General features: G+C 41.7%; 1 protein-coding gene across 2 annotated transcripts in view; it reads right to left on the bottom strand.

Annotated features, from left to right (window-relative positions):
- PDE8B (phosphodiesterase 8B) overlaps nucleotides 1-17863 on the bottom strand; it is a 222423-nt gene extending 204560 nt beyond the window's left edge. Inside the window, exon 1 of one of the 2 annotated variants that reach the window (XM_036020447.1) lies at nucleotides 17616-17863. In XM_036020447.1, the coding sequence (XP_035876340.1) occupies nucleotides 17616-17651 (36 nt within the window). In that variant the 5' untranslated portion in view covers nucleotides 17652-17863. The remainder of the gene's footprint in view (nucleotides 1-17615) is intronic. The other variant, XM_036020446.1, reaches the window with a different exon arrangement.
- Between the last annotated feature and the right edge of the window lie 7141 nt (nucleotides 17864-25004).

Below are 25004 nucleotides of genomic sequence, written 5' to 3'. Positions count from 1 at the left end.
ATGCTTAAACCTGAAGGTATCATTACACAAAGGAACATCACAAAACACTCACTGGTGATTGATAAGAATTGTCAAGTTATGAATTTCAGGGACTTCTAAGAACAGGTTTTCGGGAGTCTTTGCCCTTTCTGAGACATGGGAATTGAGGGGGAGGGGTGGCGGGAGTTACAGAAGTAAATTTAATGTTCAAATAAACACACACCAGCAGGACTATGGATTTCCAGCAGAGTACTTGATTTTTTATTTTTCTTAATATATAGTGTTCAAGCCTGAAAAAGTAAAAGTCCACTAACTTTTATGAACAATACATAAAGCTCTAGGAAGCAGTGTCCTGAGGACTGAGAGGAAGGAGACTATGTGAATTCAATCCACCAAGTACAAAAAGCAAATAAAATAATTTATTCAGAACACTGGCTGAATAACAATAATAATAATGGCTACCATTTAGGAGGTGACTACTAAGTCTTGTACTTTATATTTTTTATCTCTGTATACAATCTCTGTGTGTATTAGGTATCTCTGTATGCCTCTCTTCTTTTACCCTTTGAACAGAAAATCTTTCTGTTTACCATTAACCTGAATTCCCACTTAGCATGGCTAACTAATCACTTACTTTCTCCTGAGCATGGAGTCATCAAACACTTATAGGTTATATAAATCCTACATAGCCCTTAAATATATACATGTATACATTTATGTACACATGTATACATGTATATATAAATATTTATATAAATATGTATATATTTAAGGTATTTCTAATTGAGATCTAAAAGATAAGATACAGATTCTTCTTAATGGGAGCTTTTTAAATCCCCAACATAAACATCACCTTTAAAAGAAAAAAAGCTCCCCAGACTTTGGAAATGAAAGTGGCATGTTAGGGAGAATGTAGTATGAGAACTGTCTCTTGTTATGTTAAGGAATCAAGCCAGGATTTAAGATTTTCCTTCCTTAACACTTTTGTGAAAGATGGAGACCAGCCATAAGGTCTATACATTTATAAGACATTTTAAACACCGAATTGCAGAAAGTTCTCTAAGAAATTCATAGTTCATTACAATTCAGATAGCATAACTTTCTACATTAACTGAACTTTTAATATCTTCTGTTTGTCCTGGATGCACAAGTGAGTACAAAACATATACACTAATGAGTTAGAGATGCCACATCTACAGGAAGACTTGAAAGGCTGCTGTTCTTACAATAGAACTCCAGCCATGAGGGCTTAGAAATTACCCTGGGAAAGGGCTGAAAGCCATTTTGGAGTCTGAATGCTGTATCAAAGTCATGTGAGCTGCACTTGGAGTGGGTGTGTGGGAATGGAGATTACGCACAGGAACCACTGTGGGAACACAGACAATTCTGCAATAATAAACATAAATGATGTAGTGCAGTTCTTCCAAATTACTTTGCAATATCCATAGTTTATTTTTTATTATGCAGGAAGAATGAAGAAAAAGAACATAAAACATCTCAGAGTACATCTTCAAATATAACTGCATTTTAAGATGGAAACCTTATGTATAGGATTATAAATAAATATTTGTAGCATAGATTCATTTCTGGCTATGATGACAAAACAGGGACCAAGTTTACCCTCCTTCCATTAATAACTAGAAAAGCAGATCAAATATATAGAACAACTATTTTCAGACATCAGACAATAGGTTCTCAGGACTGTCAGCCCTAAGAGAAGGGAAATAGGAGGGATATGGCATTACTTCAACTTTGCCCTGGAAGCACATTCCACATGGGGAGCAGGGAAGGAATCCCAGACAGAGTCCAGTGGTGGGGCTGACTGGAAGTAACAGAAATCAGGGTTTGGAGAGACCTATGTGGCTGGAATCTGTGGAGCAGAGTTTCAGAAAGAAGAGGCTATATATACAAGGAACATTGAGGGGCACTTGAAAATATGCTAAGCACTAAGACATGCATGAGTAGGGTGAAATTCCACAGGCCAGGAAGAAAGTGACTGGAAAGCTGAACAATTTACAGAGCTCACAACAAACTGGGAGCCATCCAAGTTCTCACCAGCCCAACTGGGGAGTCCTTGCTGATCACTTGGTGTTAAGATTTTCCTTCCTTAACACTTTTGTGAAAGATGGAGGCCAGCCACAAGGTCTATACATTTATAAGACATTTTAAACACTGAATTGCAGGAAGTTCTCTATCAGTAGAGAACCCAGTGAGTCATGCCTTAGTAATAAGGTTAAAACAACTTAGAAAAAGACTCCTCCAGATGTACATTTAAAAGCTTAAAAAAAAAGAGTATCTTAAAAGGATCCAGAAAAAAAGAACATAGTAAATACAGAGAAACAAAGATAAGAATGACAAACTTCTCATTAGAAACCATGAAATCTAGAAGAAAGTGGAGAGATATCTTTAAAGTGTTGAAAGAAAAAACTGTCAACCAATGTGGAGGAAAAACATCATTCCAAAAATTAAGGTAAGTAAAAGCTTTTGTAGACAAATGGTAATGGAGAGAATTCATCACCAGCAATCATACATTAGAAGAAAAGTTTTAAAAGTTCTTCAAGTAGAAGGAAAATGATATCAGTTAGAAACTTGAATACCCACAAATGTATAAAAAGCATTAAAATGGCAAATATGAAGATAAATATATCATACTTTTTCTTTCATTGCTTTGAAAAGATAATTAACACTATAACAAAAATACTTATAATGTATTGTGGTATGTATAAAATATGCAGAAATAAAGTCAATGATAAAAACAGCACAAAGAGCAGGAGGGAGTACATGGACGTATAAGATTCTTACATTATATACTATGTATAATATTATTTGAAAGTACACTATGAAAAAAAGTGTACTGTGATAAATTAAAAAGTATGTGTTGTAAATGTAAGAGCAACTATGAGGAACACAAACAAAGAAATAACTGATATGAGATTGAATCATTAATTACTCAACACAAAAAATGCAGAAAAAGAGGGAAACGAAATGAAGAGCAGATGGGAAAAATAGAAAACAAGTATTAATGTGATAGCTTGATATGCTGCCATATAGATATTTCTATTAAATTAATGTAATTACTAATTATATTAAATGTAAATGATCTAAGAACTCTAATGAAACCAAGTATATAGTGTCTCAAAAATCTACTTTAAATAGAAAGACATAGGCTAATTAAAAGCAATATGATAGAATAAGACAAACCATACAAACACTCAATATAAGAAAGCTGGGTAGTTATATTGATATCAGAGAAAGTAGATTTTAGAACAAGATATACTCAGGAATAACAAGGGGCATTCTATCATGATAAAAGTCTCAATTCACCTAGAAGATATGACAATCCCCAAAATGAATGCCCTCAATAGCAATGCTTCAATATACTTGAAACGAAACTTGATAAAACTGAAAGATGCAATAGACAAATCCACAATTATACTTGGAAACTTCCTCTTATAGCAATTGATACAACAAAGGATCATTAAGTATATAAAATGCTTGAAAAATACCATTAACCTAATTGGAGTAATTTATATTTAGAACCCACTGCATAATAGCAGCAGAATGCACATTTATTAATTTCATTTTTTATTTTATTGATTATTCTATTACAGTTGTCCCAATTTTTCCCCCATGCCTCCCTCTAAACAGCACCCCCTACTCCCTCAGACAATCGCCACATCATTGTTCATGTCAGTGGGTCCTGCGTATAAGACCACTGGCTACTCCACTTCCTATACTGTACTTTACATCCCCATTACTATTCTGTAACTGCCTATTTGTACTTCTTAATTTCCTCACCTCTTAACCCATTCTCCCCTTCCCCCCCTCACCTGGCAAGCATCAAAATAATCTCCATATCCATGATTCTGTGTCTATTCTTCTTGTTTGCTTAATTTGCTATTTTAGATTCAATTGTTGATAGATATGTATTCATTGCCATTTTATTGTTCATAGTTTTGATCTTCTTCTTTTTCTTATATAAGTCCCTTTAACATTTCATATAATAATGGTTTGGTGATGATGAACTCCTTTAGTTTTTTCTTCTCCAGGAAGCTCTTTATCTGCCCTTCCATTCTAAATAACCTTGCTGGATAAAGCAATCTTGGCTGTAGGTCCCTACTTTTCATGACTTTCAATATTTCTTGCCAATCCCTTCTAGCCTACAAAGTTTCTTTTGAGAAATCAGCTGACATTCTTATAGGAACTCCCTTGTAGGTAATTTACTGCTTTTCTCTTGCTGTTTTCCAAGATTCTTTCTTTATCTTTAACCTTTGGCTTTATAATTATGATGTGTCTTGGAGTGGACCTCTTTGCATTCATCTTGTTTGGGACTCTCTGTGCTTCCTGGACTTGCATGTCTATTTCCTTTACCAAACTAGGGAGGTTTTCTTTCAATTATTTTTTCAAATAGGTTTCCAATTTCTTGCTCTTTCTCGTCTCCTTCTGGAACCCTTATGAAGTGAATGTTGGACTTCATGAAGTTGTCCCAAAGGATGTTTACACTATCCTCATTTTTTAATTCTTTTTTCTTCTTGTTCTGATTGATTGTATTTTGCTTCCTTATGTTCTAAATCATTGAGATGATTCTCAGCTTCATCAACTCTACTATTGTTTCCCTGTAAATTGTTCTTTATTTCAATTAGTGTATCCATCATTTCTGACTGGATCTTTTTTATGCTGTTGCAGTCCTAAGTTCCTTGAGCATCCTTAAAACCAGTGTTTTGAACTCTGCATCTGATAGATTGCTTGTCTCCATTTTGTCTAGTTCTTTTTCTGGAGTTTTGATCTGTTCTCTCATTTGGGCCATGTTGCTTTGTCTCCTTGTTTTGGCAGCCTCCCTATGTTTGTTTCTATGTATTAGGTAGAGCTGCTATGATTCCCTGTCTTGGTAGTATGGCCTAATGTAGTAGGTGTCCTGTAGAGTCCAGTGGCACAGCCTCCCCTATCACCCAAGCCTGGTACTTCAGGTGTGCCTTTCATGTGGGCTGACTACACTCTCCTCTTGTAGTTGAGCCTTGGTTGCTGTTGGCAGATCAATGGGAGAGATATACTCAGGACAGTCAGCTGTAAGTACTGGCTATGACCACTGACCACCAACCTCCACTGTCTGTGGAGGATCAGCTGTGCAGGGGAAGGGTGGTGGTGCTACGGTGTAGTCTGTAGCTGTCTACTGAGTGTGCAGGCTCCGGGGTTTCCTGGGTGGTGCAGGCCAAGGTTAGTCCACACCTGTGTTCTGCCCTGGGCCACACTGCATGAGCTCTAAAGCAATTTGAGATGGCTGCTACTTTTGCTAGGTGTGAAGATTCCCAGGTGAAGCCAAGCTGTGAATCTAGGCTGGCTGCTACTAGTACCAGGCCTGGGGCCAATAAGCAAGTGTTATGGGAGCTGGAGTCTTAATGACAATTACTTTGTAAGTAGTTGTCAGACTTCTATTCAGCTCAATTTCTGATGTTTCTGAGTGATGGTTGTTCTACATTTTTGTTGTAATTTTCATGCGGTTGTCAAGGAGGCGAGCCATGTTTACCTTTGCTGCCATCTTGACTGCAAGTTCTAGAATGCACATTTTTTCCATGTGCACATGTAACATTTGCCAAGATATACCACAGGCTAACCCACTGATACTATACAAAGAATATTCTCTGACCACAGAGAGTAGATTTAAAGTAGAAGTCAATAACAAAAATATCTGGAAAATCCACAAATATTTGAAAATTAAACAAAGGGTTCTGAATAGCTCATCAGTCAAGAAGCACAAGGAAAATTAGAAAATATGTGAACAGAATCAAAATGAAGAGAAATCAGACTTTTAGATGCATGTAAAGTGACAGTTAAAGAGAATTTTATAGCTTTAAAAGCTTTTATTGAAGAAGGGTCCAAATCCAATGATCTGACATTCACTTAAGTCTAAAAATTTTTAAAAAGAGCAAATCAAATCCAAGCTGAAAAGAATGGATATAATAAAAACATAATCACAAATTAGTAAGTAGGAGATAGTTAAACAATAGACAAACTCAATGAATCCAAAAACTGATTTTCTAAAAGGGCAATAAAAATTGATAAACTGCTACCAAAACTGGCCAATAAAAAAAGGTAGCAGACACTAGTTACTGATATCAAGACCCTATGGGTGTTAAAAAGATAAGAAAGAAATAATACAAACAAGTTTACGTACATAAATTAACAAATTACATAAAATGAGTATATTGCTAAAAATACCCAAAGTACCAAAATTCACTCAAAAACTATTTTAAAATGTGAATTTCCCCATATTCACTAAAGAAATTAAATTTGTATTCAAAACCTGCTCACAAAGAGAACTCTAGTCTCAGAAAAATTCTCTGGTAAAATCTATACAACTCATAAGGAAGAAATAATACCAACTTTACACAAACATTTTTCACAAAATTGAACAATAGGAAACCTTTCACAATACATGTAATCAGGCCAGATTTGCCCAGATACCAAACCTTCCTACCACAAAAAAGACCTTGTAAATAAAATTGCAGTAAAAATATCTCAGAATATGGATGCAAAAGTTCTTAACAAAGTTTAGCTAATCAAATTATGCACTATATATATATATTTTAAAGTATACCACGACCAAGTGGTGTTTATGGTGTTTATCTCAGGAATTCAAGGTTAGTTTCACATTCTTTTTTTATAAAGTATATTTTATTGATTATGCTATTAGAATTATCCCATTTTTTCTCTCTTTTGTTCCCCTCCACCCTGTACCTCCCCTCCCACCATCCCACCCCCCCACCCCACCCTTAGTTCATGTGCATGGGTCATACATATAAGTACTTTGGCTTCTCCATTTGCTATACTATTCTTAACCTCCTGCTGTCTATTTTGTACCTACCATTTCTGCTTCTTACTCTCTGTTCTTTTTCCCCCATTCTCCCCCATCCCCCACCCTGCTACTAACCCTCCATGTGATCTCCATTTCTGTTATTCTGTTCCTGTTCTAATTGTTTGCTTATTTTTTTTGGTTCAGTTATTGATACTTGTGAGTTTACTGTCATTTTACTGTTCATATTTTTTATCTTCTCTTTCTTAGATGAGTCCCTTTAACATTTCATATAATAAGGGCTTGGTGATGATGAACTCCTTTAACTTGACCTTATTGGGAAGCACTTTCTCTGCCCTTCCATTCTAAATGATAGCTTTGCTGGATAGAATAATCTTGGATGTAGGTCCTTGCCTTTCATAACTTTGAATATTTCTTTCCAGCCCCTTCTTGCCTACAAGATTTCTTTTAAGAAATCAGCTGATAGTCTTATGGAAACTCCTTTGTTAGGTAACTGTCTCCTTTTCTCTTGATGCTTTTAAGATTCTCTCCTTATCTTTATCTTGGGAACTGTAATTATGATGCGCCTTGGTGTGTTCCTCCTTGGGTCGAACTTCTTTGGGGTTCCGGGGAAGTTCTCTGAACTTCCTGGACTTCCTGGAAATCTATTTCCTTTGCCAGATTGGGGAAGTTCTCCTTCATTATTTTTTCAAATAAGGTTTCAATTCCTTGGTCTTCCTCTTCTTCTGGCACCCCTATGATCCAGATGTTGGAACGTTTGAAGTTATCCTGGAGGTTTCTAAGCCTCTCCTAATTTTTTTGAATTCTTGTTTCTTCACTCTGTTCCAGTTGAATTTTATTTCTTCTTTTTGCTCCAAATCATTGATTTGAGTCCCAGTTTCCTTCCTTTCACTGTTGGTTTCCTCTACAGTTTCCTTTATTCACTTTTCAAAGCCTTCACTTTTTCCTCTATTTTGCGACCATACTCACCCATTTCTGTGAACATCCTGATTACCAGTGTTTTGAACTCTGCATCTAATAGGTTGGCTATCTCTTCATCACTTACTTCTATTTTTGGAGCTTTGACCTGTTCTTTCATTTGGGCTATATTTTTTTGTTTCAGCACACCTGTTACGCTTAAGGGGCAGAGTCTTAGGTATTCACCAGGGTGGGACAACCCACGTGGCTACATAGTGGCACTATATATGTGGCAGTGATCTGAGAAGGAACAATGCTGCTTGCTCATCTCTCTGCCAGCTTTCAGTTACTTCCTCTGCTATCCACAAGCAAATTGTGCCCAGGTGGGTGGGTTTGTCAATGTTCTAGGACCCTGTAGATCTCTCCAGTGAACTCTCCTGTAAGACTGGGAGTTTCTCCTGCTGCCACAACCCCTACAAGCCTTCACAGACACAGATTTTGAGGTTTTCTTTTCCAGTGCTGGAGTCCTGGGTTTCGTGGTCCACCTCAATCCCCAGCTGTTTCTCCTGACTTCCACAAGCAAATGTGGGACCACCCAGTCCACCAGCCCCCAGCTTGCCACAAGTCCTCTCCACCACAGCTGCCTATCTCTGCCCCTTCTACCAGTCTGTGTGAATGTTTCTTCTTTAACTCCTTGGTTGTCAGACTTCCACATATCAATTTTCAGGCAGTTCTAGTAATTTTTTGTTTTTAAATTTGTTGTTGTCTTTCTTTTGGTTGCACGAGGAAGCAAACAAAAGTGTATCTGCCTACACCTCCACCTTGGCTGGAAGCCCCTAGTTTCACATTCAAAAGTCAATCAATTTTCAAAAACATGAAGCTGGTCTCTCCTCGCATGTCGTATATGAAAACTAAAAATTGGTCAAAGACTTAAAATTAAAAGCTAAGGTCATAAAACTCTTAGAAGAAAACATAGGGGCAATCTTCATGACCTTTGATTTGGCAATGTTTCCTCAAGGATGACACTGAAAGCACAAGCAGCAAAACAAAAACAGATAAACTGGACTTCATCAAAATAAAAAATTTTTGGACATCAGAGGACACTAACAAGACTGAAAAGATAGCCCAGAGAATGAAAGAAAATATTTGAAGATCATATATCGGATAAGGGTTGACAATCTGGAATATATAAAGAACTCTTATTTTAAAAAAAAGAACTTTTATAATTCAATTACAAAAAGATAACCAACTTTAAAAAGGAACAAAGAATTTGAATACACTTTGCCCCAAAGAAAAGATACAAGTGACTGACAAATACATTGGGGAAAGGCAATGCAAAACCACAGTGAGATGTTACTTCATGCCCACTAGGATAACTATAACTTAAAAAAAAAATTAAAGGAAAATCCAAAGTGTTAGCAATGATGTGGATAAACTGGAACCCTCATACATTATTGCAGGTGGGAATGTAAATGGTGAAATTGCTATGGAAAACAGTTTGGCAGTTCCTCAAAAAGTTAACCAAAGAGTTACCATATGACTTAGCAATTGTACTCCTAAGTATACAAGGCCTGCCCAGAAAGTATCCAGCCATGTACTATGAAAAACAGAGATATTTATTGAGAAAGATACAAGAGATACAAGATATGACTGGGCCTTCATTTCTGGATCAGAGCCATAGACACACAATTCATCTCTGGGTATGACCTTCTTGAGGAAGTCTGGTTCATAGGTAGTGGTTTGAATCAAGTCATTAGCAACTGCAGCACAATGTTCCTTCTGCTCTGGCAGCAGAAGCCGTGGAATGAATTTTGCCACAACACATTTCATTCCTGAGCACAAGAAAATAATAAACTCATCATTCCTTACTAATCATATTATTCATGGGCCTATTTTAATCTTTAGCCAATTGAGTTTCTAGAATATGTATTTAGGAACCAGCAGTTGTTTAAATTCTGTAAAGGCCTTGATGACAGATCAGACAGTTGGTTCCCGTGTGAGACCCAAAGTGATCATGGGAACATGATTTTTAGACCTGTAAAAGCAATCATTGAAACCAGACAGACATTGTTGGGGCCCAGTGAAAGGAAGATCACAGGAGTACCCCTGTCCACCCCAGCTGTGTGTCAGATCAGACATTAGTGAAAGAATTGCTTTCCCTTAGCTTCTGGCTGCGCCACACTTGGCACTGGCACCAAAACTATGGATCATGGGCTTCTCACTTGATCATCCCATTTATCAGATAAGTTTCTGCAACCAATGAGTCCATTGGTTCTCATCTCTCTGCAGATTATGGTTCATTTATCTAGAGCAATATTCTTCAGCTAACAAACTATGAGCCACCTGCTTTTTTGCAAACTATCTTAGAGTCACTCTAATGCTGGTTATAAGGAAAGGCTTTCAGAGGGAGGTGAGCCTTTATTTTGACCATTGCTTCACTCTGGCTTGCCGCAAGCTATTCTCAATACAGCAGCCAGGGTGATGCTCCCACAGCTTTAGTCAGACTCCACCTGGCTCAGAGTCTTCACAGAAGATACAAGGGCCTCTGCAGTCTGCCACCAATCTGGAAGCCGGGGTCAGAAAACATCTGGGTCAGAGGATGTGTACCTTGGTGTATGCAGGGGAAAGTAGGCCGCTTGAGATGCAGGAGGCCTAGGTTCCAGTCCCCTCTTCACAACTTTTGCCAAATAGCATCAAATCTAAGACACCATTGATCATACAAAACATCACCACTTTAAGTACCACTAAGAATAAAAAATGTTGCCTATGAAACTGTGATATAATGGCCTAAGGACAATCCTATGAGATATAAGAATTGGCCCCAGTAGTCTTTCATGGCTTTGAATTCTTTTCACATATACTGAGGAATTAGATCATTTCTCTTGCCTTCAGTTTAGTTATTTGATATGTAATAGGTAATCCTTTTGCACATATCTAAATAACAAAACATGAGCCTAGCTTTATATACTGGTGGGTACCTTTTCTTTATTAAAAGCATTTGGCTGCTACTTGCAAAAGGACAAAACAAAACTGAAATTGCATCATTCCTCCAATAACAAATATTTGCTTTATCAATATCAAACTCATATACCCCATGGTCTATTTCCTTGATTCTGTGTAACCATGTAAACAATGTTTTGTTTCAGTGCCAAATCACAGTGTAATCCTTTTGAAGTCAGCTTAATCAGCAATTAAACTCAACCCATGTACTAGCAACAATGCACTTACCCTGACTGAAATATTGGATTTGTTGAAAACATTAAAAGCTAAAACTGAGTAGACACATTCACAGGCAGCAACTAGCACATCACAACCACCACCTACCTGGCTGAGAGCAGTTTGTGAGATGCTGCCCCACCAGCAGTAGTGATCACAGACTCAGACTGGTAACCAAGCCCCAAGACACACTTTTCTTCAGTCTAGCACTTCACTCAGCTTTAGAGTAGAAAATGGCAGAAAACAGAGTATGCACAGTATCTGTTGTCTCATAGGAAGACCCAGCAACTGCCTTGCTTCCCTCCACCATCTGGGGAATGTGTAGCTGCTGCGGATGAGGGGTATGGTTCGCCTCTCCCAGGAACACCATTGCCTCAGTTTCCTACTGGCCTTGCTATTGCTCCAGGTCTGCGAGCCCAAGGCCACAGGACAACTCTAAGCTCTCCCAGCCTAGGTGCAATCCCAGGAATACAGAGTTTCACAATAATCAAAACAGATAATCCACCCTAGGTACAGATCAAGGTCATCTTCCCAGGCAGGTTAATGAGAAAGGTTCCAGGCCATTGACTGCAAAACACACCCTGATTCCAGGGTCACTACAGTGGGAAAGAGTACATCTCAGGAAAAACTGAAGTGCAGCTTTTATTAATCATTTTAACTGCCAACCCTCGTTGCCTCAACGGAAATGTGGATGATAATATTAAGGGGCTATTTAAAGGGAAAGCCTCTTGTGTTTCTTTTCCATTCTCAAATCTAATTGTGAACCTATGACTTGAATGTGTGTAAGCTGTTGGAGTTTAAAATGGTCATACAATCACTATCATACAAGGCACACATGCCTCCCAGCCATGCACTAGAAGCACCGGTAGCTCAAGTCTCAGAGCCCCTTGGTGTTCTGTGCCCCTGGGACATGGGGCAATGACATTGGGCCTGAAGGGCTCTATAAGCTTCTGAAGTTGCGAATAATAACAGCGACCGGTTTTGACCCCCTAGTGTATACTAAGCACTTTACCTATATTATCTCATTTAATGATGACAATAACCATGTGAGGTATTACTCCTCCCAGACTACAGATGAGGAAATATTGCTGGTGTGGACTAAATAAGGAAATAAAATAAAATAAAGATTCTATGGAAAGCAACTTCAGAGTGTAATCTGATCATAAATTCCTAACTGGGCAAGTCATGGAGGGGTGTCATGCCCTAGACATATAACTTTTTCGTAAAAAAGTTATCTTTGCTTTAAGCAAGCCCTGCCCATTGTTTCTATGCATCTAGGTTAACTCACCTCAGAAATAAACTGTGACCACCCTCTAGAAAGTTCATCATCTTGTGAACTATCCTGTAATCTAATCCCTGCCTTGCTTTCTTGTACCTTCATATAATCTTCCTTACTTTCTCTTAATTTCATATGCATAAAAGAAACTGCAAACTGCCATTCTCTGGAGCACTTGAGATCTTGATCTCCAGCCTATGTTGTCACTTTGACTCAAACAAACTCTTATTGGCATCCTCTGTGGGTTTGGGTGATCTTAAATTGACACTGGTTAATGGTGGAGCTGGGATTAGAACCCAGGCAGTTGCTTCAGAGTGCGAGCTCTTCACCACCACAGTCACCATCTCCCACCTACAGTCACCTTGTCTCACATAAGATCCAATGCCATTCACACAAGATCCAATGCCATTAATGAAAGGTTTCTTGATGTAAGTAGTGACATTGGGCCCCTTTAAATAACAACCAGAGAACTCAGAGAATAACACTTTTATTAGTCAATGGTGGGGGATGTGGTGTGAAAAGGGACATGACTCCACAATGTGGCTTCAGAAACAAACTGGCCTCCTCAAATAAAAACAGTATGACTATACCTCAGTGACAATGTGTTATAGGCTGAAGATAGACCCTCAAATTCATAGGTTGAAGTCCTAGCCCCTAGTACTTCAGAAGGCAACTGCATTTGGAGATAGAGCCTTAAAGGAGGTAATTAACATTAACTAAGGTCATGAAGGTGGGTCCTATTCCAACATGACTGGGACCTTTATACAAAGAGATTAGGACACATGCACAGAGGGAGGGCCACGTGAAGGCACTGGGAGGAGACAGTGAAGCGTAGCAGAATGCCACCCTCAAAAATGCCTCTTAGGCATTAGGATTATTTTGAGCTGATCATTAAAAAAAAAAAAAAAAAAAACTGCACGCAGGAGAAACTCTGAAAGCAGAGCAGAAGTTACACTTTTGCAAGGAAAAGCTACACTAGAAAGGGGGCCTGTACCAGGAAGAAAGCTATTACCAGAAATCACTCCTTTATCTGATAGATTTATCTACATGGCAGGGCAATCTCTGTTGGGCAAACATTTGCTCTTCCACCTCCCCCCACCCCTCTCTGCCGCTTGAAGCCTCAGATCTTAGCTCAGGATATTTTATATATATATCTACATATCGACATCAATATAGATATTGATATAGATCGATACACACGCACGCGCACACACACACACACACACACACACATGCCCCAATCGTCTGGCTGCCTTTTGAGTCTTGTATTTTTGTGAGGTCACCATACATAATTACAAGTGTTTTTCTTCTATAAATCTGTGTTTTCTTACAGGGGGACCTCAGCCAAGGATTTGGGAGAGTTGAGGAAATATTATTTTTCCTCCCTTACAATGGCCACCTACAAGCCAAGGAAAGAGGTTCTGAAAAGAAATTAACCCTGCCAACAAATTGATCGTGGACTTCCAGGCTCCAGAGCTGTGAGGAACTGAATTTCTGTTGTGTGAGCCACCCAGTCTGTGGCACTTTGTCATGGCCACCCGAGCAGACTCTTGCCCAGTCCTATGTATTCTCTTTTTAGACGCAGGAAACCTGTCCCCGCTTCCATGCATCGGAGTGAGTTCCATGTAACTGGTTGTGACCGAAGGACTGTAAATAAGAGAAATATGCTTCATTTCCAACTGAGGCATTTCAGAGGAGGTATTAATTTCCAGCCCCTCTCCTTCCCTGCCTTGGGACCATGGAAACTACGTGTTCTAGATAGTGCGTTTACCAGACGGCAGAGTTCCTGTCAGTCTGGCTCCTGATGTAATTGTGTGGAGCTGGGAATCCTGCTGACCTACTTTGGACACATAATGTGAATGAGAAATAAACATTTTTTTAAGCCACTGAGGTTTCAGGGTTAACTTGTAACTGCAGCCTAGCCTAGCCTCATCTCATACACAAATCTACCTCAAAAATATCAGGGTACCAAAAAACAGATATTTCAGAAGTTCATGTGCCAGTAGGTGAAAGCACATTAAATTTGTTTAGGTAAAAAAAAAAAATCAAAGATGAGAAGTTTCATTTGTTCAACCTCTGGTTGTACCTATTCCCACAAAATGCATTGGCAGCCCACAAGTCCTACCACCCCTGTTCACAGATGACACACCTGATACACAGATGATCCAGATGGCACCTTCAGATTCACTGATTTACCCACAGCCCAAAACATGTTAGTGGGAGAACTGGAGCACAAACCATAAATTACGTTTCTTTTCGTGAAGGCAAGATGGCAGTGCCTCTTAAAGAGGACACAGCAATTCCACCCTAAAGAACTGACCCACCGGGACTATCTGAACATGTGTGCATACGTATATAAATAAGAAGATTCACTACGCCAGCACTGTATATGTGATAGTGAAAATTTAGAAATATTCCAAATGCTCATTCATGGAGAATTGGATAAATAAATTACGGTTCATCCATCTGCACTCAGATCAACAGTGTTCAAGAGAAAGAGGTCAGTCTCTTTGCTCACATGGAAAGATAACTAAGTCTTATTGAAAAACTCAAGAAAAGATAAAATATAAAAAGAAAAGAAAATCACCACTCTTAAAAGACTTATTAATCTCTATGCACTGATGCTTAGTAGGCACTTTTTGCCCACCCCTCCTCTTCCTTCTTGCATAATGCTTGGATCATTGTAAATAAACCCACGTAGCTTGTCCAACACTACTGCCTACCAGCTGTGTGATCTCAGGCAAGGAGCTTCAGTTCTCTCACCTGGAAAACTGGAAAAATAACAGTACTTCCTTCGGAAGGTGCTAAGGAGGTTACATGGGACTATGTACAAAAAAAAAGTGTGCGGTAAGACTGCTGGCACACAGTGCTTCACAGACATCCGCCATTATGATAGTGATGATGACGTTCATCTCCAGAACCTGAAGAAACGAGGATTTCTATAGTCTGTGTTGTACTTACTTCTGCTTTTTAAAAAAAATCTCTTTTAACAAATTATCTAGTAAGAAAACATAATAAATCATCCTGCTTATTTCCCTTCCTGAAATTAAATAAAAAGGCAATGCTTTTTAAAGGAGTGCTTACCTCAATAAACTCTGGCAATATTAGGCATTCCCATATTTAATGTAGATTCCAAAGATAATTTTATGACTTCATTACCAAACCGATAAGCTGCTTTTCAGAGAAGTTAATATTAACAGAGTCATTCCCAGGTGCCTGCACGGTATTTGCAGCACTCGGCCCTCTGGTACTGAGGGATCGGTCTGGGGCTTCTCTGCTCTTTTCTGGACTGGTTATGAGAAGGGTCTTTCAAATGCATAGAAAGAATCTTTTATGATATCACACTCTAACTTAAACCAGACTTTTTTTTAAAGGTCTTTTCTTTTTTTTTTAAGATTATATTTATTTAATCTTTGATTTTTAGAGAGAGGGGAAGGGAGGGAGAAAGAGAAGAGAGAAACATCAATGTGTGGTTGCTCTCACACCCCCAACTGGGGACCTGACCCACAACCCAGGCATGTGTCCTGACTGGGAACTGAACCAGCCACCCTGCACTCAATCCACTGAGCCACACCAGCCAGGGCTAAACCAGACTTTCTATCTGAGGTCCTTTGCAGTGCATTCTAAGTATTAACTAAACCAGCTAGGCTTATTTCCATAGACATTAAGCCTGAAAGATGTGGGTAGCTCTATAAACAGATTGGAATTAAAGTTCAATTCACCCGCTGTTCTGCTCCAGTATCTTTTCAGTCCATGGGTGCTGTGTGGAACCAGTACAATTTAGACTACAAAGAACTAGTGAGCATTTGTAGACTTTCTAAGCTTGGCAAATACTGTCACAGTAGACCCCAGAATTAAGGGTTCTTTTTGAAACTTTTGTGGCAGCTGAGGCCCAGACAGGTTGTGTGGCTTGCCCAAAGTTTCACAGCTGGTCAGTGGTATAATTAGGGCTGGAACTGGCTTCCCAATGCTGGCAAATTATCGTCCTTCCGTTTTTGCTTCTTGGAAAACCGAACTAGGTTAAAATAGCTCATTCAAGGTCTCCAGGGCAGTCAAGCAGAACTTGCAGTGCCAGCCCTCAGATTATAAAATCCTAGACGGAGAGTCCTCTGCCCCTCACCTATCCCCCACAGGGCCTGTGTAAATGTTTTTCTTGATTGTCTCCCAACACAGTTTAGAGGAAGTCTCTCTACTGGGTTAGCACTACGTGTTTAACTTCAGGTTCCTACACCAGCTTGTGACTGTCAGAGCAGGCACGCCCCCCAGCGCCCTGACCTGGTAGCGGCCTACTAAGGCTGCAGGGGCAGTTGGACACCCACTGCTGTAGTGCGGTGGTCTTGCAGGTCGCCCACAGCAACTCGTCAGCGACATTTTTCTGTGATTGGCAACATGGAGCCGGTAAACTGGTGTCAGATTGAAGCAGAAGCGGAATGGATGAGCGAGCATGGGTAGTCCAGAGGGTATACAGAGAAGCCTACTGAAGACCGAGGACCCCTAGCCAACAAGCCTTTGAAAAAGGCCGGTGCAATCCTCATCTCCCGCGACAATCCAGGGGATCACATCTACTTGATCCAGGTAACCAAGGGCACTTCAGCTGACACTGCCACACAGGAGAGCGCCCCCCCACCCCCACCAAGTTCAGAGTGTCAGCCACCTGTGCAGCTCCCCCTTCGGACGAAGCGCCCCTCCCTGCCCCACAGACTGTTCTCCTTGGCACCTTTCTGTGACCCACGCTATGAGACCCTTCCTTGTACTCGTGTTCCATCTCCCCCACAAGCGGCGGGTAGTTTGAACCTCACGCTAGGTCTGTCTGCCCAACAAGCGCTGTCCCAGCAGCTGAGCGGGGTGAAAGCGAGTTCCCTCATCACTAAGTCGCCAGAGAGCGCTGAAGTGAGGGCAGTGAGGCTTCACGTGCCAGAACAGCCCCCTCCTTGTTCAGGTCTGGGGCTTAAAGAGGGGAGGCAGCTACGCAGCCACTGGAAGCACAGAGAGGAAAACAGAGGCACCACCGCTCAGAAAGCGTGGGAACTCCAGAGCAACAGGAGCCAGTGGAGCTGGCCCGACCTCGCAATAGCTGGGCTAATGCCCAGGAAAGCACTGCTGCTTTCTGTGCAGCGCCGTCCAGAAGCGAAGAGCGACTGGTAGTGGGCGATTATTTTATTTGTAATTTTCAGCCTGATGGTTACACCAGATACTAGAGGTGCTTCCCTCCCGGAAATGAAGAACGGAGTTGGGCACTGGGATACCCAGAGACTGGTGGAAACAAGAAAGAACCCCTTCTCAGCAGCGGGGGTGCCTGAAAGGGGGCCAAGGGACAACTCTAGGTTTGTGCCTGTGACCCCTGCGTGTACAACCCAAATCGGCCCCCATGCGCCCAGGTGCCCAGGTGGAACGGGGCGGCCCTTGGACGCACCGACCCCCGTAAGGGGCGCTCACCTGGCGGGTGTTTGGCCAGCAGCGAGGATGGTCCATGCCGGCAGCAGGCGGCTTCTGGGCGCCCGGCTCAGAGGACACGGGGCAGCTGGACCCGGCACCCCGCACCCTAGCCCTGGCAACCACGTGAAGGGTCTGTAGATCCGATCCAACGGACTCTGGCCGCGAGCCTGAGCCTCTTTGCGCCTTCAGTCCTGAGGCACGTCCGAGGCCGGAGGGTGCCTGGGTCCTAGCGCCCCTCCTGGGTGTGGAGCCTGACTTTCAGCCTGATTAACACCACTCCCCCCTCCCCCAGGGGCTCTGCTCCAGGCAGCGCCTCACTCTCCCCTAGGGGACTGGGTGGGGGGCAAGCTTCCTCTTCTTCATGCCCACCCTCTTCCACTCTCCTTGCGCCTACACCCCCAAGAAAACACTAAAGGATCAGATTTTCCTCGTTCCCCAGCTCAAATTTGTATACACAGTTATTTTAAAGAGATTCTAAAATCAGATACATTAGTCATAATTATATATAATATATAACAAAGATCATTCTTCCTCAAAGCAAAGGAGGACTTTTGTATTCAAATGAATAGCACTTCACTCTGTGTGTCCACGGACTAGTCCTCAGTCTTAACTGTGTGGACAATTTATCAACATGAGTCAAATGCGAATCACACCAAAGGTGCTGCTGCCCTTCCTGCCCCCTCTCAATCTGTTCAAGGAGCTGGAATCAAACGACTGAGCAGATGTGCAGTTTTTGGGCACTTTCAAAAAGTAATAAATTGTAGCTAATTAAATGCCTCAGCTGTAAATAAACCCGACATCTTGCTCCTGGTTATTATCATACCCACCCCATACCTGGCTCCCATAGGGAGGAGAGATTTCTAGTATAGACCTAGCAAGCATCAGCAAAGGCCTTTCCTTTCTCAGCTGCCCACAGGAGCCGAATCAGTCCAGTCAAAACCAAGATCAACAACAGCAATCTTTTCCTGCTGACCTTCTCATCAGAGAGGCTGATGAGATCTCCTAATTGCAAGGGGGAAAAAAACCCCTCATTTTTATAAGTAAAACCTAGTCCATAGGATAAAGAAAGACATTCTTGTTTTGGCGTTAGTCATAATCCATAAAGGCCTACAATATGGCATGGCAACAGTGAATTTAGCCTCTATAGACTTTTTTAAAGGCACTCAGAGTCATAAGAAACTCCTCTGTGTGAACTCTAGAATGGCCCCAAATTATCCCCACCTCCCAGTGTTCACGCCTTTGTGGGATCCCCTCTCCTCAATTGGGGGGGTAACTTATGACTTGCTACTCATAGTGTATGGCAAAAGTGATGGGGTACCACTTCAATGATTATGCCACAGTCTTGCTAGGAGACTGTCTCTTCCTGGCTTTGATAAAGCAAGCAGCCATGCTGGGGAGGCCACGTGGAAAGGAACTAATGGTGTCACTGGCCAAGAGCCAGTTAGAAACGGAGGCCCTTAGTCCAACAAACTGAAAGGAAATATGTCCTGCCAACAACCAGGAGAGTTTGAGAGTGACCCCTTCCCTAGTCGAGACCTGAGATGAGACTGCAGCCCTAGCTGACCCAGAGGATCTGATACAGCCATGCCCAGACTTCTGACCCACAGAAAATGAGATAATATGTGTGTGTTGTTTAAGCCACAAAACTCGTGGTAATTTATATACAACAGTAAAATGAATACCTTTCCTCCTTCCACAGATAGGAAAGTCAGGCAAAAAGGGATTAAGCAGAAGGCATAAGGTCATTTAAATTAGCAGCATAATTCATCCTTATTTCATAGTCACAGCCTTGTTAGACCCTGTAAAAACAAGGAAAAGCAGAACAACAACGGCATCAGAAAGTGAAAGGTCATGTTCAGGTTGAGGTTTGGTGGTAGGGTATAACACAATTGAACAACTTTCAAAAAATCTGAGGAAAAATTAGCCAGCAGGGAACATGACTGTTTGAAAAACTCAAGGGTAAACTGACCCAAGCAAAGAACACAAATATTATTAGAAAGAAAAGTAAATAAAATGAAAATAAAACAAGAAAAAAGAATAACAAAGACACGACGGGGAAAGGTAAAGGCACCAAATCCTCTGAATCCCTTTTCTAATTATCTGCGAAAGAAAAACAAAAGGCCATTATTCGCTCCTGTAAGTGTGGGGATTTTCCAGAAGAGCCACTCAGGGAGGACTAGGAGGCTGTCTGTGCACAGTGCATGCCTGTGCATCCAGCAGGTTGTCTACTGTTCCCAAGATATTGCATAAAAACAAACAGTGTCTCAAACTATGAGCCAGAGTTCTGAGAATTTGCATAGATGTGTTAGATATAGTGTCTCTGGATGCCTAATATTTAAGAGTTCTCCACTCTATCCCTGTCATAATATAGCAAAATGAAGCCCAACCCTTAACCCATTGGATATTTATTTCCTGCTCTGTTCCTGGAAGGGGATTATAGAGTGGGGTATGATTTTTAAAGAGAGGAAAGGAGAGAGAAGAGATAAGAAAGGAGAAGAAAAGGGAAGGGACAGAAGGAAAGGAAGCTGAAGCAAAGGGAAGAAAAAAAAAACAAGAAAACAAGAAAAATTAAAAGAAACCAAAGGCACAGAGTTCTCAGTGTAGCTGGGGGTAGGGGCTGGGAGGCGTCTAAAACAGTATATTGAAGCTCTGCTCTCACACTTCACAAGGCCTGCTGGACATCGCTCTGTGTGAGTACCATCAGTATCTCACAGTGAAAGTTTCTGAACCAGAAAGCATCACCTCCCTGCCAAATCTGATCCCTAGAGGTTAATGCTACGAACAACTCTTCAAATTGAAACTATAGCTATCTAGCTTTCCTCCTCCCTCGCTCTCCATACCAAATAGTCACCACTTCCATTTTAGTGTTACTGGCCTATCCCTCCCTTTGCAGCCCAGAACTTATCTGGGTCCTTGTCATCTCCGCCTGGACAAAGCTAGAGAGTCATTGATAGCCAGCGTAGTGTGATTTAACTAAGAGGTACTAGAGTCCACCCCACCCCCTGCTCATGCCCATGACATCTCCCCCACTCAGATTGTACAGGGCTTGAAATTTCCTCAAAGTGCTTTTTTTCTAATTGGATTGGAATCGACCTATCCTAAAATTTAAAACCGTAAACATTTCTCTTTGCAGTACCTCTTTGTGCCTCTTAAACTTTCATAAGACTCTGTGTTAGACACTCTCTTCTTCCCTAAAGAGCAGCTTAACACATTGCTTACTTAGAAGGCTAGACATCAATGGGATGAAAGGAAACGGGCAACAAAAACTAAACTCACTCAGCCCTGGCCACGTGGCTCTGTGGGCTGGAGCATCGTTCCATGCTTCAAGGGGCTGCTGGCTCTGTTCCTGGTCAGGGCACATACCTAGGTTGCAGGTTCAGTCCCTGGTCGGGGCATGTGTGCGCGAGGCAACTGATCAATGTTGATGTTTCTCCCGCCCCCTACTTCCCCTCTCTCTAAAATCAATGGAAATATGTCCTTGGGCATGGATTTTAAAAAACCTAATTTCACCCATTTCACAGTTTTGCTTATGGCCCTATGTGTCTAACTGTTTGGAATATGAGACGACGGAAGGCGGTGGCTGTTGGCCCGTGGTTGTTGGATTTCTGGAGGCCCCGGATAACATGTTGCAGGATCTGTATGTTTCAGGTGTATAACCCAACATGCAGAGATATGAGGGAAAGAAGGAAGTAGTTTTCTCTTAGGAACTAGAAGCCTGACCACTCAGGGCTGGAAAAGTGATCAAAGACAACATGATTTTGGTTCCATTCATGAGGCTGAACAAATGGGGCGCGCCAGCTTAGGTTCCTCTGAACATCATCAAGCATTCTCCTCTGAAGACTGAAGATGTGGACAGTGCTGAGAAGCTGGTGTTCAGTGATTGCCACAGTGGGAGACACCGGTACAGTCAAGTGCTACAGTGTTTGATCATTTCTGATGGAATTAAGTCTGTGGCTCACTTCCCATGACCATCCATGTCACTGGCAACCCTCGTATCACCTCCCCTTGTAATTCTTCCATCTGGTTGACCTATTATTATACCAATTTCACCATCCTTATCCTGAACCAAAGGACTACACAAACGGTATATAACTGTCCTTCTGACAACAGATGGACAGACTTTGAGAAGCCACTTGGTGTCTCCTATGGTCTCACTCACTCTAATCTGTCCTTCTAGTAGATCCAGAGTCCTAGCCCAAATTTTTCCTAATCATATTGAAACATCAGATGGAATCAACCAAAGCTACTCTGAGGAGACCTAACACACCTCCTACAGAGTGCCAGATCAGGCATTCTCCAACCTGGATGCTCAGGACAAAAAGAGAGACGAGAAAGTTCAGGATAAACCTGCAGTTGTCCCTGGGATGGGCTTTGGTCCTGTGGCTTAGAGGCTTTCTGGAGGCCCTGGATCCATCTGCAAAGATTAAATGTGGGCTGGGAAGTTCAGCATTATCAATAAAATATCCCATTATTACTTAGCATTAATAATGAGAACCTTGCACTTGTACCTGAGGAGAGGCCACAGAGTCAAGCGGCTGCTGCACATTCCTTTAAGTGTGTTTGAGAGCCAAGCCCCTCCCACTCTTCATTGATACTTATACTACATTCAACATATTGAGCTAGCTAGAGAGGTATTTCTAACAGAGGCAAATTTTTTCTATGTATTCACTTATACACTCAACAAATATTTTTTAGCTGTGTATCAAGAATGATTTTAGGTGCTGAGGGTAGATTTTAAATAACAATCCATATGGTCATGATGCTTATATTCTAGTAGAAGAAAGACAATTAAAAAAAGAAAAGAAAAAATAAAAGGTCATATTATTATCTGAAGACAATGAAACAAATCACTGCAATGAACTCAGAATGAAGGAGACACCACTTTAGTTTGGGAAATCAGAGGGGCTTCCCTGGAAAGAGACATTTGAAATGACACATGGATTACCCTAAGGAGCTGGGAATATAAAGATGTGGGGAAAGAGGATGCCAGGGAGGGGCAACAGCACATACAAAATCCTCAAGGCAGGAACATACTTGGTAAGTTCAAGGAAGAAACAGGATGCTAGCATAGCCAGGTGCAACAGGAAGGCTTGCAATGGTTTTAAGCAGAAAAGAAACATGATATGATTTTCTTGTTGAAAAGATGACCCTAGCCACTATGTGGAGAATTCGAGGGAATTAAGAGTGGAAGCTAGTAGGGCAGGAAGAGGCTGTTGGAATAATCCAAGTGAAAGATGGTGTGGAAACTAGGGAGAAAGCAGTACAGACTGACAGGAATTGGTCAGGTTCAGGTTGCTAACAGGACTCTTTGAGTGTAAGGCTAACAGGACTTGTGATGGAGTATATGTAGGGAGTGCAGTGGAAAGAGAGAAGAAAGAACCACAGGTTTTTGGCCTGAGCGGTTACATGGATGGTGGCACCACTTACTGCGATGGGGAAGGGTAGGGGAGGAGCAGATAAAGAAGGGAATGAAGTCAAGAGCCCTGCTTTGGCCTTGCTCATTTCTAGTCTATATTAGTCATCCAAGTGAAGATGTCAAGGCCCTGACCAGGTAGCTCAGTTGGTTAGAGTGTCATTCTGATGCACCAAGGTTACAGGTTCAATTCCCAGTCAGGGCACATACAAGAATCAACCAAAAAAATGCATAAATAAGTGGAACAACAAATCAATATTTCTTTTTCCCTCTCCATCTCTAAAATTGACTTAAAAAAAAAAGATGTCAAGGAGACAGCTGGATCTCTGTGTCTGGAGCTCAGCAGAAAGGTCAAAGCTGGAGCCATAAATCTGGGAGTCGCCAGTGTGTGGTTGCTGCTGTAAACCATGGTGCTGGAAAGGTCACCTAAGGGTGGTATGTATTCAGAAAGGAGAAGATGGCAGGAGAATCACACTCTGGGCCTGCCAACTCTTACAGGGAGAACACAGGAGATGCCAGCAAGGAGGATCCTCAGGGGCAGTGGCCCATGTGAGAGGAGGAAAGCCATCACAGAGAAGGAAACTATCTAACAACTTATCCACTGATATGGAGAACTGGAAAATGGAGATGTCCTCAAAGATTTTACATGAGGAATAGACATGGAGGTTTGCACATTACAAAGATAACTCTGGTGGTGGAGGAAAGCATGGGTTGGAGAAGGCTGATGGGGATTAGAGGGATAATTAATAACAATCCAGAAACAGCTGAGGAGAGCCTGAGGTAGAGCACTTGGCCTTAGGAATAGAGAGGAGCAGAAGAATAGCAGAGAAATTCGGGGATAGAATAGGACTTGGGGACCGATGGGCTATAGGTAGGGACTCTTGGATGGTAGCACCTTCCATGTAGATGGGTACCAGTCAGGTGAGAGCTAGCATTCTCGTGAGCAGTTTTGGGTATATTGGGTTTTAGTTGCTCATGGAACACACAGGAAAGATGTCTAGTAGGTAAGAGGACACAGGTTTGCTAGTGACAGAACATGTTTGGGTTAGAGCTAAAAATTTAGGCATCATCAATATACAGATGAAAGAAGAAATTGTGAGCTGGAGAGCTGTTGGGAACCACCCTGCCTGGTTTCAGAAGCTGTAACCCCTGCCAAGGCTAAGGCTGAGGGAATGACCTTGGACCATAAGCCACCAAGGAGACAAAGGCTTATCTCCCTGGCAGGAGCACTGCTTCTGTTCCTTTTACTTCACCCTGCCTGGCCCCCAATGCTTGGTCGGTTAGCCAATGACAGGTAAGATTCCCCAAGGGGGAAATGACCTAAAACAGGCACGGTCACGTGGGAGGCCCCCAAGGAAGGACTTTGGGGGCTACAGCAAAAGGGGGTGATGGACCCTCACCCCTCAGTTTTGACAAAGCCTGAGTTCTCATTCTGTCTGTGAGAAGTCTCCTAATCTCTTGCCTGCCTTACTTCCCTTGCTCCACCTAAGCTTGAAACAATGACAGAGGGTGGTACAGCCCTGTGCTGGAAAGAGCAGGTTCCCCAGGCAATCAGGCCTAAGAAAGAATATGTAAAATCCTGTGAAACCTGCTTTGTTTAGAATGCTCTCAATTAAATGATGTGTCCAAACAAGAAGTAAGTTTGCTCCTCTACATTTTATACCTCTTTAGCTATCTGACCCTGACTCAAAATAGGCCCTCAGAGTTCTTTGTTATCCATTGTTTGACCCTTACTGCCTGGCAATGATTAATGAGCTTTACCTGAATTCTTGTGTAAATGAACCTAATAAAAGCCCATGAGGAACAGGCTCCTGGCCCTTCTCCTTTGAGAGATCTGCCACCTTTCCTCCCCAAGCAGATCATGTCTTGGTAGACTTATTCTCATCTGTGGCAGCTGCGGGGGAGGGGGCCTGTGGGTGGAGCCCCCCCACAGAGAGCTAAGGATCAAAGATTTCCAAGAAAGAGGTGAACAGAAA

The sequence above is a fragment of the Phyllostomus discolor genome, chromosome 3 (assembly GCF_004126475.2).
Source record: "Phyllostomus discolor isolate MPI-MPIP mPhyDis1 chromosome 3, mPhyDis1.pri.v3, whole genome shotgun sequence".
Lineage (NCBI taxonomy): Eukaryota > Metazoa > Chordata > Mammalia > Chiroptera > Phyllostomidae > Phyllostomus > Phyllostomus discolor.
This window is presented reverse-complemented; position numbering and strand designations above follow the sequence as displayed.